Source organism: Benincasa hispida, chromosome 6, assembly GCF_027475165.1.
Source record: "Benincasa hispida cultivar pf3 chromosome 6, pf3_genome.v1.1, whole genome shotgun sequence".
NCBI classification, from domain to species: Eukaryota; Viridiplantae; Streptophyta; class Magnoliopsida; order Cucurbitales; family Cucurbitaceae; genus Benincasa; species Benincasa hispida.
This window is the reverse complement of record NC_143483.1, coordinates 39,741,655-39,759,572: the sequence shown is the minus strand read 5'-3', so window position 1 is coordinate 39,759,572 and position 17,918 is coordinate 39,741,655. Positions and strand designations below refer to the sequence as shown.

The 17,918-nt window shown below is 30.2% G+C and overlaps 1 protein-coding gene across 1 annotated transcript; it reads right to left on the bottom strand.

Annotated features, from left to right (window-relative positions):
• Positions 1 to 848: 848 nt before the first annotated feature.
• LOC120080094 (protein DETOXIFICATION 16-like) lies at positions 849 to 17,646 on the bottom strand. Its single transcript, XM_039034650.2, has 8 exons — positions 17,329 to 17,646; positions 12,673 to 13,217; positions 12,150 to 12,236; positions 11,971 to 12,027; positions 3,175 to 3,413; positions 1,706 to 1,824; positions 1,522 to 1,608; positions 849 to 1,056 (listed from the first exon to the last, which is right to left on the bottom strand). Exons 1-8 carry the CDS (start codon positions 17,599 to 17,601, stop codon positions 1,000 to 1,002), a joined length of 1,464 nt encoding a protein of 487 aa, XP_038890578.2. The 5' UTR covers positions 17,602 to 17,646; the 3' UTR covers positions 849 to 999.
• Positions 17,647 to 17,918: the final 272 nt, after the last annotated feature.

Sequence of the window (17,918 nt, the reverse complement as noted above, 5' to 3'; positions counted from 1 at the left end):
GTATTTGTATAAACTTCAATATTGTGAGTACAATTTTTAATATTTGACTATTTGATGATTTTTCTCGAAAAACAAACTTGTCTTGAGAGCTTTGCAGCTTGTTCTTGAATGTTGATTTGTTTTGAGGGTTTTGTAACTTGTTCTCGAACATGGATTTGTCTTGAGGGATTTGTAGCTTATTCTCGATGTTAAGTGTATAAGCTTGATTCAAGGAAGCATAACACGTGGATATTTTTGAAGTTGAAGTCTTGGAAGAATGCTTACGGACGTTCTTGATGTTGAAGTATTGGAAGAATTGTATCTTCAAGAGACTTGTATTTTTAAAAAGTGTTCAACTTCAGGAGTTATTTGTATCTTCAAAGAGTGTTCATTTTTAGTAGATATGGACTTCTGATTGTTGGGAGAATTGTCTCTAGACTCTTAAAGTCTAAATTTTTTGAACCTCTATAATGAAAAAGAACTCTTATATTTATAGAGTTTTCATGTGAACTTTGTGGGCTTAAGCTTGGTTGATCAATGGATGATCTTTAAGCCCAACTAATTAGGACTTGGATATATTTGATTCAAATTAAGCCTATTTTTGGGCTCAATTGGACTTTAACCCAAATATTAATATCAATTTGGACCAAGTTATTTTATTCAATTTAACTATCACAAACATGTGGCATCATCCGGATTTACTAACTTATGTCTTCAACTTCACAACTTTTAATAAGTCCAAAATTTGATCATTTGTAATACCATCATTATTAATTTGAGTGGCGATTTGTGATTGGTCCAAAATTTCTCATTCAACTATCATTTTTCTTTTTTTTTTTTTTTGCGGTAAAATATGTTAAAATTATATATATAGGGCTATAAATTCATTTTAATTTTAGAATGTTGAATACAAATATGACGACATAAGAGTCGATTCAAGTATAACAATATAGTAGATTATGGCATCTAACCATTGGGATTATCCTAAATTTGGAGACTATCTATTAATATTTGATTGTATCATTCCAATAGATTTTCTGGCATAGAGCTGGTAACTCTATCAGCCGCTTTCTTGACCTGAAAACCAAAGAAAATGAGATAACATATTTTATAAATATTGTAGAATAATTTTATAAATTCTTTTAATGATGATATAAAAGAGAACTTGGCATACTCAAATTTTACATGGCCACAAAATCCAAATCCATATAAATAACAATCTCACTGCTCACTAAGCACGACCAAACTTTGCTATACAAATTTTTAAATAGAATTGACTAAACATGAGCTTTTTTAGTTCAACAATATCGTGAAGTGAAGAACGATTGAAATGATAGTTTATTTTATCTATTAAGTAATGTAAAGTTCAACAATATCGTGAAGTGAAGAACGATTGAAATGATAGTTTATTTTATCTATTAAGTAATGTTCGAATTAAGAGAGAATAAAACTAATTTCACTATTTAATTATAGATGTATTGAAATTATAAAATTAAATTAGTTGAAAAGGTATTGATCAAGAAGATATATGAAGAAACTTACTTCTTTATCCCAATTGGTGCATAGAATCAAGATCCCAAGAAATAAAGCTTGTGTAAAGACACCCATTATGATTCCCATCCATAGACCCTACACAAAAATTTCCAAATGGATTAATGTGAAGTTAAAAAAAAATGACAAAATAAAAAGAGAAAAAGAGATGAAATTGCAAAATTAAGTAAAGCACCTTTCCTCCAATGCCTTGAAAGAAGGCTAAAAAGATAGCCATAGGGATGCCCACAAGATAATAAGCTCCCAAGTTAATAAAAGCACCAATCTTCTGCCTTCCACATCCTCTTGTGATACCTATCAACTCATAAACATCAGACCAACTTATATTTGGAAGAATTCATTACCATTTTTTATAGAAATTTGATTAATGATTACATACTAAAGAATAGTCTTATATTATAAAGTTTAATTTTTGAATTTTCGTGATGTGTATATTTAGTTCAATTACTTTAGAAAGTTTCTTATAATTGATTACTTCGAAGTTGTATCTATATTTAGTTTTCATATTTTAAATATTTTTTAAAATAAAAAATTGAACTTTCAATTGCGTGTCTAAAATTTTTTGTTGTTGACTTTTTTGTTTGAACATTACACATACTAAACAGAGATTATATATTCACGATGCTATAGAGGAAGCCAATAGACTAAACACATAAGAAGGAAACTAAGAAGACCTCTAGAGAAAGCTAAGAGGTTTATGGACCTTTCAAAGAGGAGGCCATGAACCAACTCCTAAAAAAACATTAACAAAGGTGACGGCAGGGTCATCGGGAATAAGTCTTGAGCCTGACAAAGCTAACGAAGTTTCACTACAAATTGAACTCTCAACTTGGAAGAACAAGCAAATGGACAGACAAGAAATATACCAAATCAAGAATACTCATATCAAAAGTGGAGTCAACTGTTATAGGTGAAAGTATTGATCAAGCTCAATGGATGAGGGACGTGGTTCAACCCTTGAGCTAACTAAAGTTTAAGAGACATGACTCGAGAGAGAGCTCAAGAATGAAATGGCCAACCCTCCAAAGGAGAGGTTGGATTTAACCTAAACGTGGATCCCTTGGGGTTGATCGGCCATGAGGCCAACCCCTAAGGGTCATCCTTCCTTTAAGGATAGTCCAAAGGGGTTTGGCTCAGTCAGTAAAGATCAATTCCTTTGGAGTTCAACGTTAGACGCTTTACACGTATGCTACATGATCATTTCATTTGTTCTATAATGACCAAGAATCTTGACAAAAACCTCATGGAGGATGTTTGGAAACCCTAACTTTTTTTAAGAAACAAATCCTCACTATAAAAAAAAGAATGCTACATATGATCGAGAGAGGGAATTACAATCAAACATAGTATACTTTTTTCTAATGTCTTAAAATTTTCATAATCTTAATATGCTTATAACTCGAACATGAGAATATGTGCAGTCTTGACACCACACCACACACAATTTTTTCTGTTTTGTAGATTGAGTTTGATTCCTTGTTCTATAAATTTACCATTGATCCATTTTTTCAATTCTTTACTCTAGTTTTTTTTTAAAAAATTGAAATAGGATTGTAACATGAAATGATATATCGAATATAAAAAAGTTACAAAAAAAAGGGATAAAGATTGAAAATATGTAGTTTAAGATCAGAAAGAACGAACCTGAGAAAATGGATTGAATTCCATCAAAGATGTGCAAAATCGCAAGAAAAATCAATATTTTAGCCAAATATCCAACCACGGTCTCATCAGTACTGTAACAGTAACCCCATAATCTTCTGCCAATAACGATGATAATGGCTGCCACTGTGCCTTCTGTGGCCACCGTCCCCATTGCAACTCGTCCTGCTAAGATGGCAGCCTTTGCTCTCCCTGCTCCAAGTTCATTTGAAACTCTTGTGCTGCCGCATAATTAAGACCAAAAGTTAACTATACCAAATTTATAAAATAGGGTGAAAAAGAATCATACCTTTAGAATTTGGGATTAATTTAAACTCTTTTTATATTTTAAAAGAAATAAAATCAAAATAATACTCTAACATTATATCTTGCAGATGTTGCTGTTAACCTTTTTCTTTCCTTCTTTGCTTTCAAGTCAACTTACTTTCTTCATTTCAACAAAAGAGGCAAAAAAAGCTAATTTCCCTTTATCTCTCATTCATCTCACGTGCAACTTGAAAAGGAAAGAAACTCACAGTAGACAGAAAGCTTTAATCTATTTAGGTATTTAAAGTACGAAGAAGATTATTGCACACCAGGTTTATAGTGATTCAGCTTAGTAGCTTACATCCACTTTCGAAGACTTCGAATTACAAGAGATAAGTACCTCCCTCTCACAAGATATCTTATCATACTTACACACTTTTTCTAACTGCTTTTACTTTAAGTTTACAACAATGAAAATTGGTTACATTGTTTTTAACAAAGTCGTCTTCTTCTTCTTGATAACAGTTTCTAAGACGATGAGTTTATTACTTTTTGCTAAAACTTTGGATTTAGTTGTAATTTTCTAATAATATTTTGTTTAAAATTTCAGCATATCGAATTCTTCTATGATACTTGCTTTCGCTTTAGTTAACGGGAATAACAATTCAACATGCATATAAAAATTACTAGAAAATGATGATTCAAAACAAGTATTGATAGAGAAATGTCCTCTATCTCCCAACTCATCTAAAGTTTTAAACTATATAGATGAGAATACGAAAGTCAAACAACAAAATAAATATGATTTACTTGTCATTGAAACATGCTTAGTGGAAAACGATAAAAAGACCTAGATAATAGATTCAGGTGCTGTTAATCATATCTGTACTTTTTCTCAGGAAACACGTTCTTGGAGACAATTAACAGAAGCGAAGCAACCTTTAAAGTAGGGGCTGGGGAGATTGTTTCAACTAAAGCAGTAGGAGATATGTGTTGGTATTGATGCCCTAAATCTCGTTGGTCCAGTAGTTTGTAAACACTTGTATGAACAAACATTATGTGATGTAATAATATGAGATATTTTCTTCACTACAGTCTTTGATATATGAGATATTTTGTTGCATTAACCACAAACCAATAAACTAAGATCCCTGATTATCGTTGTAACTTAAGCATGTATGTAATGACATATAAGTGGATCGTGCTTTAAGTAATAACCTAAATGGTCTGTAGTAGATGGATAAAAGAGGGAAAACTTATCCTATTGACACTACGAGTGTGGCCTTCTTTGTAGATGTTACAAGTGTTGTAATGTACTACAAATGGTCTGAACTTGACTATTCATGTATTAGACATGCGAGCGGGGATGCTCTATACAAAAGAGTTTGTATAAGACCGGACCACGAAATATTTAGTCTCCTTATATAACGTCGTTCATGACAAAGACTTTCATTTCACTAAGATGACCATAGGTAACATGACCTTAATCCTGAGTGAGTTGGGAACTTCTGCCTATGAGGGTGGTCCTTTGATTTGTATGGGTGCGAGTGACCAGATCGCCAACTCAAACCTACCACTTTGGGGATTCATCTAATTGGGGAGTTGGGAACTCAACTACACAAGACAAAATTCACTCCTTCCCTAATTTAGAGGTAAGTAAATAAATTGCTCCCTTAAAGGCTGATTCTGGGATTTAAACACTGTGGTGCCACACCTTATCTTTGCTCGAGAAGGATTTACTCATAGTAGGACTATGATGTATTGTTCATTAAAGGAATCAAAGGTACTTAAGGAGTTAGATAGAATTACAGGGGCAAAACGATAAATTGGCTCGCTGTACTTACGAGTGATTTGTGAAGGGTCACGATACTGTTGATTGGTTATATCTAATGGACACAGAAATATATCTGTAGTGCGAAAAGTGCAGCCGTCGGTCTTTAGTGGAATGTCCGACAGTTAACAGATGGTGGATATCGTCATTAAAAAGTTTAGTCAGTTATTCACGTACCATTGGAGCTTCAAGCTACAGGTCCATAAGGTCTCCTTTGTAGCTCAATGGATTCATGTTGAGAATCCATTTTTGAGTTAGTTTGAATTGCTCAAATTAACAAGAGGAAATTTGATTATATATGATATAATTAAATTGCATCAATTATATGAGATATAAATGACTTAATATATTAGATACATTAATTGGAGGAATTATTACTACATTCTATAAGGGAGAAAAAGAACTATGGTTTATATATTGCATGAGATGTGATATTAAAACTATGTTATGAATATATTGATTATATTTGTAATTAAATCAATTAGAGGATAATTGGTTACAGTTTTTTCTCCCATCACCAATTTAGTGGGAAGTTGTGATCAGTTATGGTAACTGATGGTTAAAATGAAAATCGTTTTCATTTTTACAAAAGGCGATCATTTCGATTTTGTGAATCGTACAATCAAAAGCATAAGTTACACGGTAGCTTGAGAGCATGCTCGATCGTGTAAGAGTTTTCTATACAATAGTCACTTATCTTCTAAACGATTGAATACACTGTTTATACAATAGACTAAAACTATCTCCCATTTACTTGATCGTCTACATGATTTGGAAAATTTCTCCTACCCTCTTCCAAATCCTACAAAACCTACAACTCCTGGATTCACACACTGAGAAAACCAAGGTAACCTGCTGGTGGTGTCTGTTTCCTATTCGAGAGTCGAGTGTAGATTTGTTCTTGTTCGAGGTGATTGCTGAGGAGATTATTGTTCGAGTGTAGATTCGTTCGTGTTAAACGATCGTGCAGTAAGTTCTCTTGAACCTTAGTATTTTTCATTTGAAGCATGTAGTAATTTAGAGTTTTGCATAACTATTGTATTTTGATTGTAAATGTGTATGTTCTGTCACAATAGGGTTTGGAATGATCTCGCTTCTGCTCACGGATCTTTTAATTAAGAGTTTCTTCAATAAGAAGTTATTTATAGAAGATAAATACATTTTACTTGAAAATGTCTATTACATTCCTTGTATGAAAAGGAATTTAATATATGTTTCATGTTTACTGGAACAAAACTACAAAACTAGAAAAAAACTTGTACATGTTAAAACCAACTGAGGTAAAAGCTATTTTGAACATAGAGATGTTTAAAACAGCTGAGACTCAAAATCAGAAACGGAAAATATCTCCAAATGCCTATCTTTGGCACTCGAGACTTGGTCACATAAATCTCAACAGGATTGAGAGATTGATGAAGAATGGTCATCTAAATCAGTTAGAAGATAGTTCATTACCTCCATGTGAATATTGTCTTGAGGGTGAAATGACTAAAAGATTTATTTCTGGAAAAGGACTTAGAGCCAAAGAACCTTTGGAGTTGGTAAATTTCAGACTTTAGTGGTTCGATGAATGTTAAAACTAGAATAGGGTATGAATATTTCAACAGCTTCGTTGATGATTATTCAAGGTATGGCCATATTTACCTAATGCATCATAAGTCCAGAACACTTGAAAAGTTCAAGGAATATAAGGCTGAGGTTGAGAACCAATTAGGTAAAAGGCTTAAAACACTTCGATCAAATTGAGGTGGTGAGTATATGAACTTAGAATTCCAAGACTATTTGAATTCAGTCGTAACTCACAGCTCCTGGCACATCTCAACAAAATGATATAGTATAAAGGAGAAATAGGACCTTGTTAGACATGGTTCGTTCTGTGATAAGTTATGCCCAATTGCCAAGTTCTTTTTGGAGACACGTAATTGAGACTACGATGTATATTTTGAACATGGTTCCTTTGAAAAGTGCTTCAAAAACACCTTACGAGTTATGAAGAGAAGGTCAAAGTAGTTTAAGTCACTTCAGGATCTTGGAATGCCAAGCTCATGTGTTGGTGTGAAATCCTAAGAAGTTAAAACGTCGTTCAAATGTATGTCTATTTGTAGGTTACCCTAAAAAGACAAAAGGTGATTTTTTTTTTATGATTCTAAAGAAGATAAGGTATTTGTATTAACAAATGTAACTTTCCTAGAGGAAGATCACATTAAAAATCATCAACCTCGTAGTAGGCTAGTAATAGATGAAATGACCAGAGAAACGACAAATGCATCAACTAGAGTTGTTGATCAAGCAGGTCCATCAACAAGAGTTGTTGATGGAACTAATACTTCACATCCTCTCAAGAGTTGAGAGTACCTCGACGTAGTGAAAGGATTGTGCAACAGCCTGACCGATACTTAGGTTTACTGAAACTCAAGTCATCATACTAGATGATGACTTAGAGGATCCATTGACTTTCAAATAAGAATGGAAGATGTAGATAAGAACCAGTGGATTAAAGCCATGGACCTTGAAATGGAGTCAATGTACTTCAATTCAGTTTGGGATCTTATAGATCAACCAGAATGGGTAACACCCATCGATTGTAAGTATATCTACAAGCAAAAATGAGACCAAGTTGGTAAGGTACAGACCTACAAAGTTAGGCTTATGGCAAAAGGGTTTACCCAAAGAGAAGAAGTAGACTATGAAGAAACCTTCTCTCCAATTGCCATGATAAAGTCTATTAGAATACTTTTGTCCATAACTGCATTTTATGATTATGAAATATGGAAAATGGATGTCAAGACAGCCTTCCTAAATGGCTATCTTGAAGAGAGTATCTATGTGTCTCAACTAGAAGGGTTTATAGAACATGGCCAAGAGCAAAAAGTTTGCAAGCTTAATAGATCCATTTATGGAATAAAACAAGCATCTCAATCCTGGAATATGAGATTTGATACTGTGATCAAATCTCATGGATTTGAACAAAATGTTGAGTACCTTGTATTTACAAGAAAATTATGAAAAAAAATATCGCTTTTCTGGTTTTGTATGTTGATGATATTCTACTCGTAAGATATGAAATAGAATTTCTGGCTGTTAAAAGATGGCTTGCTATGCAATTCCAAACGAAAGATTTGGGAGAAACACAATATGTTCTTAGGATCCAAATAGTTCAAAATTGCAAGAACGGAAATTTAGCATTATCTCAGGCATCTTATATAAACAATATGTTGAGATATAAAATGTAAAATTCCAAGAAAGGGACATTGTCTTTCAGACATGGAATTCATCTATCTAAGAAACAAAGTCCTAAGACACCTCAAGAAGTTGAAGTTATGAAACGAATTCCATATGCATCAACAGTAGGGAGCTTAATGTGTGCCATATTATGTACTCGTCTCGACATATGCTATGCAGTTAGAATTGTCAGCAGATTTCAGTCCAGTCCAGGATATGATCATTGGACTGCTGTTAAGAACATCCTCAAGTATCTTCAAAGAACGAGGGAGTATATGCTCATGTATGAAGCTAAGGATCTGATCCTTACTGAATACATCGAATCTGACTTCCAGAAGAATATTGATTCAAGGAAATCAACTTCGGGGTCAGTTTTCACTCTAAATGGAGGAGCAATCGTGTGGAGAAGTATCAAGTAAAGTTGTATTGTTGACTCCACAATGGAAGTTGAGTATGTAGCTGCAAGTGAAGCCGCGAAAGAAGCAGTATGGCTCAGAAAGATCCTGAATGATTTGGAAGTAGTTCCAAATATGCACCAGTCAGTCACCCTATATTGTGATAACAGTGGAGCAGTTGCAAACTCAAAGGAACCTAGAAGCCATAAGTGTGGAAAACACATCGAGCGCAAGTACCATCTCATCAGAGAAATTATACATAGAGGAGACGTGATTGTCACAGGATAGTCCTACAAGACAACTTGGTTGATCCTTTTACAAAGGCCTTCTTGGCTAAAGTGTTCGAGGATCACTTAGTGGGACTAGGACTACAAGACAGTTAATACTAGGGCAAGTAGGAGAAATAATGGATATTTGATGCCATAGTTTATTGTATTTATTCTATTGTATGTTTCATCTCATTGAACTCAACATTGTATATATTTATATGTATCCTCTGGAGTTTTAGTCCAAGTGGGAGTTTGTTATGTCTTAAAACTCGTAGTTTGTAAAGTTGAACATTTAATATTATTAATAAAGATGTAATTCAACATTTATTCAATAAAATTGTTATTGAATTTGTAAATTGCACTTATAAAGACTAAATCCAATAAACTAAGATCCATGGTTATTATATAAATACTTGAACTTTATGTGGAGACATAAAGATGGATCAAGTTCGAGTAAATAGCCAAAACAGTCTATAGTATACAAATAAGACTGGGTGACTTATTCTGGTAACATTATTGAATGTGGCCCAGTCTATAGTTTACAATTTATTGTAAGGTGCTACAAATGATGTGATCCTGATTCATCATATATTGACATGAGGAGTGGGGGCGTCCTATACAATGAGTTTGCATAAGATCGAACCAAGAAATAAGCCATTCTTACTTTATAACGTTGTTTACTATTTAAGATTGACTATTTCGCTTAGATGACATAGGTAACTCGATCTTAATCATGAGCTAACTATGAACTCTTGTTTATTCGTGATTATCCTTAGATATGCATAGATAGGGATTGACTCAATAGCACCGACTCAATAAGCCTCCCATTTCAAAGGTAAGACCGGGTAGATAGCTGGGGATATAGGGTGCAAGATGGAATTCATGCTTACCCATTTTAGGGATAGGAGAAAGGTTGTTCTCTTAAGTACCGAATCCATATCTTGAACAAGGAGCTCCACCCTCTCATTGGTCCGAGAGGGATCTGGTTTAGTGATTGGATTATAAATCAATTGTTTAATAGAGGATCAGTGGACCTTAAGGAGCAAGATGTAATTACGGGGGTAAAACAACATTTGACCCAACCGTTATTACAAACAATCTGTGAAGGGTCGGTTTACTGATTATGGTTAAATCAAGTGGACAAAAATATATCTACAATAAATAGGGTGCAACTATCGAGCTATAGTGGTGAAACTCGGTAGTTATCGAATATTTGATTAATTCGGTCTAATTCAGTCAATTAATCTCAAATCGTTGGAGCTCATGATCTATAGGTCCATATGGTCCTTCTACTATTTTGTAAAACATGAATAACATGGATTAATAAATTGAGTGAATTTGAAATGATTTCAATTTGAAGTGTTCAATTTGATTTTCAAGTTGAAATGTTCAAAATTGATTTTAGGGATTTTCAATTTGAAGTGTTCAAATTATAATTAGGGTTTGTAGAATTATATTCGATATAATTAATGTTTAATTTATTGAAATTAAATGAAATTGGAGAGTTTATAATATTTAAATATTGATTTAAATATTAATTACATGAATAAATATTGATTTAAATATTAATTACATGAATAGGATTCATGTTTGAAATTAGATGTTTGGTTAATTTAATATTTGATATTAAATTATTATTTAATTAAATTTGTTTAGTTAATTAAAATCAAAATTAATTTTCATTTTATTTTTCAATTTTAGAAGTTGAATTTTAGTTTAATTAATTTTGAATTAATTAAGATATAAAATGAAAATTAATTGTTGAAAGTGGATTTACCCAAGTTTTTGGAGAAGGTGGTATCATCTTCTCAAATCTTACGCCTAGCCCACTTGAGGTGGCTTTAGCTGAATTCTTGAAGTGCATGCATGGATAAGATTAATAAAAACTCCAATTTGATGGGATTTTTAAATAGACTGAACTGCTAAAAAAAGGTTTTCTGCAGAATTCTTCTTTTCACCTAAAACCCTTACCAAATCCCTTGACAATTCACTTCGATTATGAGTTCTACCACTCAAATTTAAGGTTGAGAATAGTAGAGATTATAATACTTTAATAACTTCAACAATTAGATTTTTTTAATTTATATATCAATGCCTTTATACTTCAATACATTTTTTTAATATTTAAGACCTTATTATTTTTACGATCATAAGTGTTATAATATTTAAGTTGAAGGGTTAGTCTTGTAATATTTAAATTTCCATTAGTAGAAATTATGAGAATAAATATTTAAATTATTATTGCATACAAAATATTATTGTTTTTATTAGGAAATTTTATAATATTTTAAAATAAAAATGTATTGAAAATGATCCTTTAATATATAAAATTTTATCAAAGTTTAGAATAAAATTAAAAGTTTAAAAATTAAAAAATTAAAAAACCAAACGGAAATTATCCTAAACCTAGTTCTTTTACGTCACCACTCAAAATTCCATTATTTTATTTTCATTCAATTAAATATATGGAATTGAGAAACTGAACCTCTAATCTCGAAATTAAAAGTACAAACGCTATGTCATTTCAGCTATTCTCATTTTTGGCATTTCCTATTTTTTTTATTTAGTCATGAACTATAATAAAGTTAACTAAAATGCACCAATTCATTTTTTTTTTATATAAATGAAAAATATGTCATGTATTCAAAATATAGTAAAAATGTTATCTGGCAATGAAAATTTAGGAGGTTTCAACCAAACTAAAACTACATTTAAACTATAAAAACTAAATTTGATAAGGCTGAAAAATATGTAAAATTAAAGTAATTAAAATAAATACCTTTTTTACTAAAAAAAATACTTTAGTGTGACTAACCTCACTGCACCACTGATTCCAAGGGGTATCATGTAAATCATGTAGATTGTATTGAGGCTGAAAAAGAGATTGATTAATGCTAATTAGGATTAGAGCCTTCATTATTTATTAATGCTCATCCTTAATTAAATTTAATTAACACCATATATATAATATTAAAACTAAATCAGCTAATTCACCTGATTGATAAAACTGAAGTTTCAAGCTTTGGATTGGGAAGAAGCCCTGATGATAAAACCACCATCTCAAACGACCATATCTCCAAACTGTTTCCAAAAATTCAAAAATAAAAAATAAAATCAATCATATATATATATATATCCCAACAATTAGCAACTTCCTCGACCCTCTCATTATTAACATTAATGGCCGAAAGAGTAGATTTCATTTTTTGTTTTTAGATTTTTAAAATCAAGCCTATAAATATATCTCTTTCATTTTTAAATCTCTTGCTTCAATATTTATTTTTTATTCATGTTTTTAAAAATCAATTCAAAATTTAAAAAATAGTTTTTAAAGATTTGTTTTTTTTTTTGAATTTGGTTAAAAAAGATAACTCTTCTACTTATAAGTTATTTATGATAAGAAAATGAAAGGAAATGAAGTTAATTTAAAAAAACAAAAAAACGAAATGGTTAGTTGAGGAAATTGTTTTGTTAAACTAAATTTAAGAAATAAGAAACAAAAAAGACTTTATGGAACCTGAGCATGACGGCAGACGGAATGGCGAGTTTGACGAAGTTCAAAATCCCACAAAACGCCTCGCCGGAAAATCCAGTCCACGTCTTCCGGCACGACGGCGCAACTCTAACATAAACAGCCAACGCCACCGCATTTATCCAGTAAGACATAGCGTTGGCCAAGGCCGCTCCTCGGTTCCCCAACCCCGACCGGAAAACCAGAGCCCAACACACAAAGCAGTGGAGCACCGCCGTGGCGGCGGCGATGACGGCCATTGGAAGAACATTGTTCTGTGTCTGCAGGAAACGAACGTGGCACTGTTGAATGGCGTAGGCGAAAATGCTGGGAATCATATAACGGGCGTAGTGGCCAGCCTCTGCCGCGATCTCGGAATCTTGGCCGAGCAGGCGGAGAATGTCGCCGGCGTTGAACCAGACGGCGGCGAGAGGGAAGCTGACGAGAAGAACAACAACCATGGCTCTTTGCAAGTGAATTCCTAACATATGATATTGTTTTGCTCCATAGGATTGCCCACAGAAAGTCTCTAATGCACTGCCCATTCCGTTCTATATACAAAAATTATTTTTGTTAAAATATCAAATTTTAGTTCTTTCAAAATCTCGAATTTTAATAATTGGACATTTAATCAATCTTAAGTTTAGTCATATGGCTAGTTTATAATAATTTTTATTATTTATATTAGCATTTTCATGGTAATTTTTGCAAACATAAAACTAAAATTTTTAACATGAAATTTAACTTTATTATGTAACCAACTTCAATAAAACTAAAATTTGGCTATAAGATTTATAATATAGATCTCAAAGTTAGAAATTCGATTATCAAAAATCAAATTTAAAAGCTATTGAAAATATAAATTTTAAATTTGACATTTGAAAATACATATATTAAAATCAATCTAGATTGCACCTAATTCATGCTCATGCTCATGTTCTTTTAAATACACAATAATAATCATAATAATAATAATAATAATAATTTTTTTTTTAAAAAAAAAATGGTCACATAACAATTTTTATTCGACAAACATATGTGTTTTTTATTCATCAAAATTGAACAAATAACCAAAATATAGAGACAATATGTTTTTTTAATCTAAAAAAATATATAGCCAAGCTACCATGATGTCACTACTTTTTTCTTTTTTTGGATATGTGTGTGAAGGGAATGATATCATTATCTTTGCATTATAGATTCAAAATTCTACATTTCCAAATTTTACCCTTTCCTTCTTATCGCCAATACTTAGGGTAGTCTAAGCTATACTTAAGTTCAATGTTTCTCTTCCTTTATACGTTAACAAAATAATTAAAAAAAAAAAAATAAATTGTCAAAGTGATCATTTTAATTGGGTGTAATAGGAACTGCACAGGTGTATATCGTAAATTTCTTTTCATTTTTTTATCATCAAGTTGGAATGAAAAATAGGAATTAAATTCTTTTTAGGAAAATATTAATTTATACTTCTAAATTTTGATTATTGTATACATTAATAAACTAATAATTATATCAATTTAAATTCTAAACTTTCATAAATATATGAATTTAATTATATTGGTACCATTTTTTTAAAAAAGATATATTGTGTGAGACTTATAATATTTTCAATTAAATTTCTAAATTGCATAAGTGAATGAATCTTGTTAAGACTATCTATATAAATTGTCAATTCACCGTGAATTCTTATATGTGTGTAAACTTTTCAAATGTTTAGAGATATAAATTGATACTTTTATTATTATTTGTTAATTCAACCCATGGAGTAAATAGTTGGGCTTCTTTAACCATTTACTTAATAATATTTCTAACATAATAGATTCTAAAATTATATTATACTTTCAAATAATAAAAATATAAAATTTCTCACAGAAAACACATTCATAAATTAATTGATAAAACACATTCATAAATTAATTGATAATAGTTGAAAATCAACTTAATATTTTTTCTAACTACAACTATTTTTATGTCATAATATTTCACCAAATACATTTTGTACAAGTTCTTAAATTATGCCTTTTAAATCTGCATATTATTTCACCATTATTATTATTATTATTATTATTATTGTTATTATTATTATTATTATTATTATTATTATTACACTAAACTTGCTGGAAACACGTGTTAGCCACTTTGATTTTGCATAGATTTTATTTCTTTAATCCAAATAGACAAAAATATATATAATTGAAATTTTAAATTAAAAATTGCAATCGATTATGTAACATTCCCCAGTCTGTCTCTGCCTTGTTCAGATCTTCGTCACGGACTCAATAATTGAGTTATTATTTATCATTTAAAAGAATAAAAATGAAATCTCATTTTCTTATTCCATTTTTTACGTATCATTTTTTAAATTCCCATTAATGGAACTTAAATCTAAGGTTATTACGCTATGAACTTTAAAAATGGTCTAATAAGACTATTTTCTTGTATTTACCTATCTATTAGACATAACATTAAAAACTCAGATTTTATTAAACATAACTTAAAATTTATATATAATAAGTCGAGTAATTGTAAAAAAAAAAAATTGAAAAACTATGTATTTAGTATCCGAATTTTTGAAGAGTAGGCGTGTTTGATCTCTGAATTTTCAAAATATATTTTTAAATTATGAGTTTTTTTTTATAATAGATGCATTTAGTCATATCGTAAAAAAGTAATTATCTTTTTGAAAACTTATGGACTAAAAAGATATGTTTTTACAATTCAGAGACCAAATATACATATTTCTCAAAACTTAGGAACAAAAAAATGTTACTATGTCACTAATTTTTACAATTCAGAGGCCAAATATACATACTTCGATTATATATCAATTATCAATTAGATACAAAGTTTAAAAGTGAAAAAGGATATATTAGATTTTTTTTTTGGAAAAATAACTTCATTAGGAAATAATTAATAAAAAGAAAAGTATTCATACAGGATAGAGAACATCTTACTAAGATTAATGAAAAATGGAAAGTTTGAAGGATCTATTAAATATTTTTGAAAGTCTAAAAATTAAATGACGGTAACCACAAAAGTTGTACCTTAATCTAATTAAAAACAAGCACTAAAAGTTTGATATTTTCAAACCGAAACTAATTTAATTTATAAAAAAAGACTTTATATTTAATAATGGTTTTGTTATGACATAGTAGCATTTTTTTTAAGCATAACACATTTTTTATCAATGAAGTTTAGGACTTTCTTTCTATTTAGTTCTTATAATTTTAAAATGAATACAATAATAATTAACGAGTTAAAATAAACTAAGATTATTTATAACAACTTTTAAGCTTCACATACTAAAGTATTCATTTTAAAATTCCGTAGACAACAGAAAAAATATTAAAATATCCTAAATATATTAATTTGACTTTATTTTTTTCCTTTAACAAAAAGTGCCTTTTTCTCGAAAACTAAAAATATCATGCAATAAACTAGAAAGGCACACTTCACCAGAGAAGAAAAATATCTAAATAATAATAATAACTCAAAATGAAGGAAAAATAAATAAATAAATAACTGTAGAGGAAAGAATAAAATAAGGTGATGGTTAAAATAGCAATTTTTTTTTACAATAAGTTAGATTAGCAATATTTTTTTGACAAAAAGTTAGAATATCAATTTTTTTTTCTCGACAATAAGTTAGAATAGCCTTTTGGAACTACGTATTTTGAACTAATTAAATAATTGTCCTTATACAGACTGGTAGGTCGAGATCAATTAAAATATATACATATATATATTATCATGATTAGTTTTCATCTCTTTTTTTTTTTAACTCTTATTTAGTCATTTTAACGTTGAAAGTATAACTCAATCACAATTGACATGCAATTAATTTTTTTGGAATCTTAGACTCAAATTTTTATAATTCATTATTTTGTATCTATTGAACTAAAAAAAATCATTTTATTTTGTGAGCTTTTAAGTTGGTTGTATTTCGACCTCTATTTTTATTTTTAAATCTAGTCTTTAAAGTCAAGTTTAGTAATAATCTTATTTCTTATTTTTGTTTTTCAAAATTCGTGTTTGTTCTTTTCTCCATTTCTTTATATATTATAGTTTTTACATAGTCAAATTTTAATAACAGATTTTTTTTGTATGGTTTTCCAAAACATTTTAATAAAAATTTGTTTCTAAAAAAATTTATTAAAAAAAAAGTAGTCCTTATACGTTAAATTTTAAAAACAAAAATTTAAGATATTATCTCAAATAAGACTTAAACTTATAGATATATTTTTTAGTACAATAATTAAAAGAATGAGAGATCAATCTCCAAGCTCAAGAGATAGAATTTATATATTAATTACCATTAAATCAAATTCACTTTAACAAATTTTCACGTATGTATTATATATATTGATTCTCGTGAAATTTCAAAATGTTTAATTTATTATCTATTTTTTTTAAAGTAATTATAATATTATTTTTGTTCATGAATTATTAAATATTTTTTTACTACAATTTTTCATTTGAACAACTATTTGATTCGAGGTCAAATCTCGATATTTTCAGTTGAGTTTTTTACTCCATCACGTTTGGAATTTAATTTATATACTCAAATTTTATGAAGATTATATTACAAGTAAAAGTAAAATGGTTAGTTTTTTCGATATTGATTAAATAGGTGAAGAAGGGAAAAAGAAAGGTACATACGAGGAGACTGAAACCAGTGACGGAAGCGAAGGAAGTAGCCATGGAAGCGCCGGCGAGAGGGAGCTGGCCGAGATGCCCGACGAACATGACCGATATCATTTGCAAACAGTTTATCAACAGATTCACCGTCATCAGCGGCCCGGCTAATCGGAGTTGCTTTTTCACCTCCGCCCAAATCTCATCCCTCGTGAAAGATCCGCCATCTCCCGGTGGTGGCGCCAGCGGAAACAGTGGAGATTTCAGACTTTGCTTCTTCGTCTGCTCTTCTTCCATGGCGATCTCTCTCTCTCTCTTTCGTGTAAAGTTATAATTTACAGTCAATGAAGGGCCAAACTTCATTTTATAATGTATTTTACTTCTTGGATGCATTCATGGGTTAAAAGGAAATATTGGTTATTTATCATTTTATTTCCTAAACTTTTAATATTTGTATTATAGATATGTATTGTTGTTATTATAGTCCACGATTATTATAATCTATGGATTATAATAGTTTACAGGTTATAATAGTTTATGTTCGGAGTGTATACTATTATAGTCTTAGTTATAATAGAATTTGTGTTTGGATCGAGTGCAGACTATTTTAATCC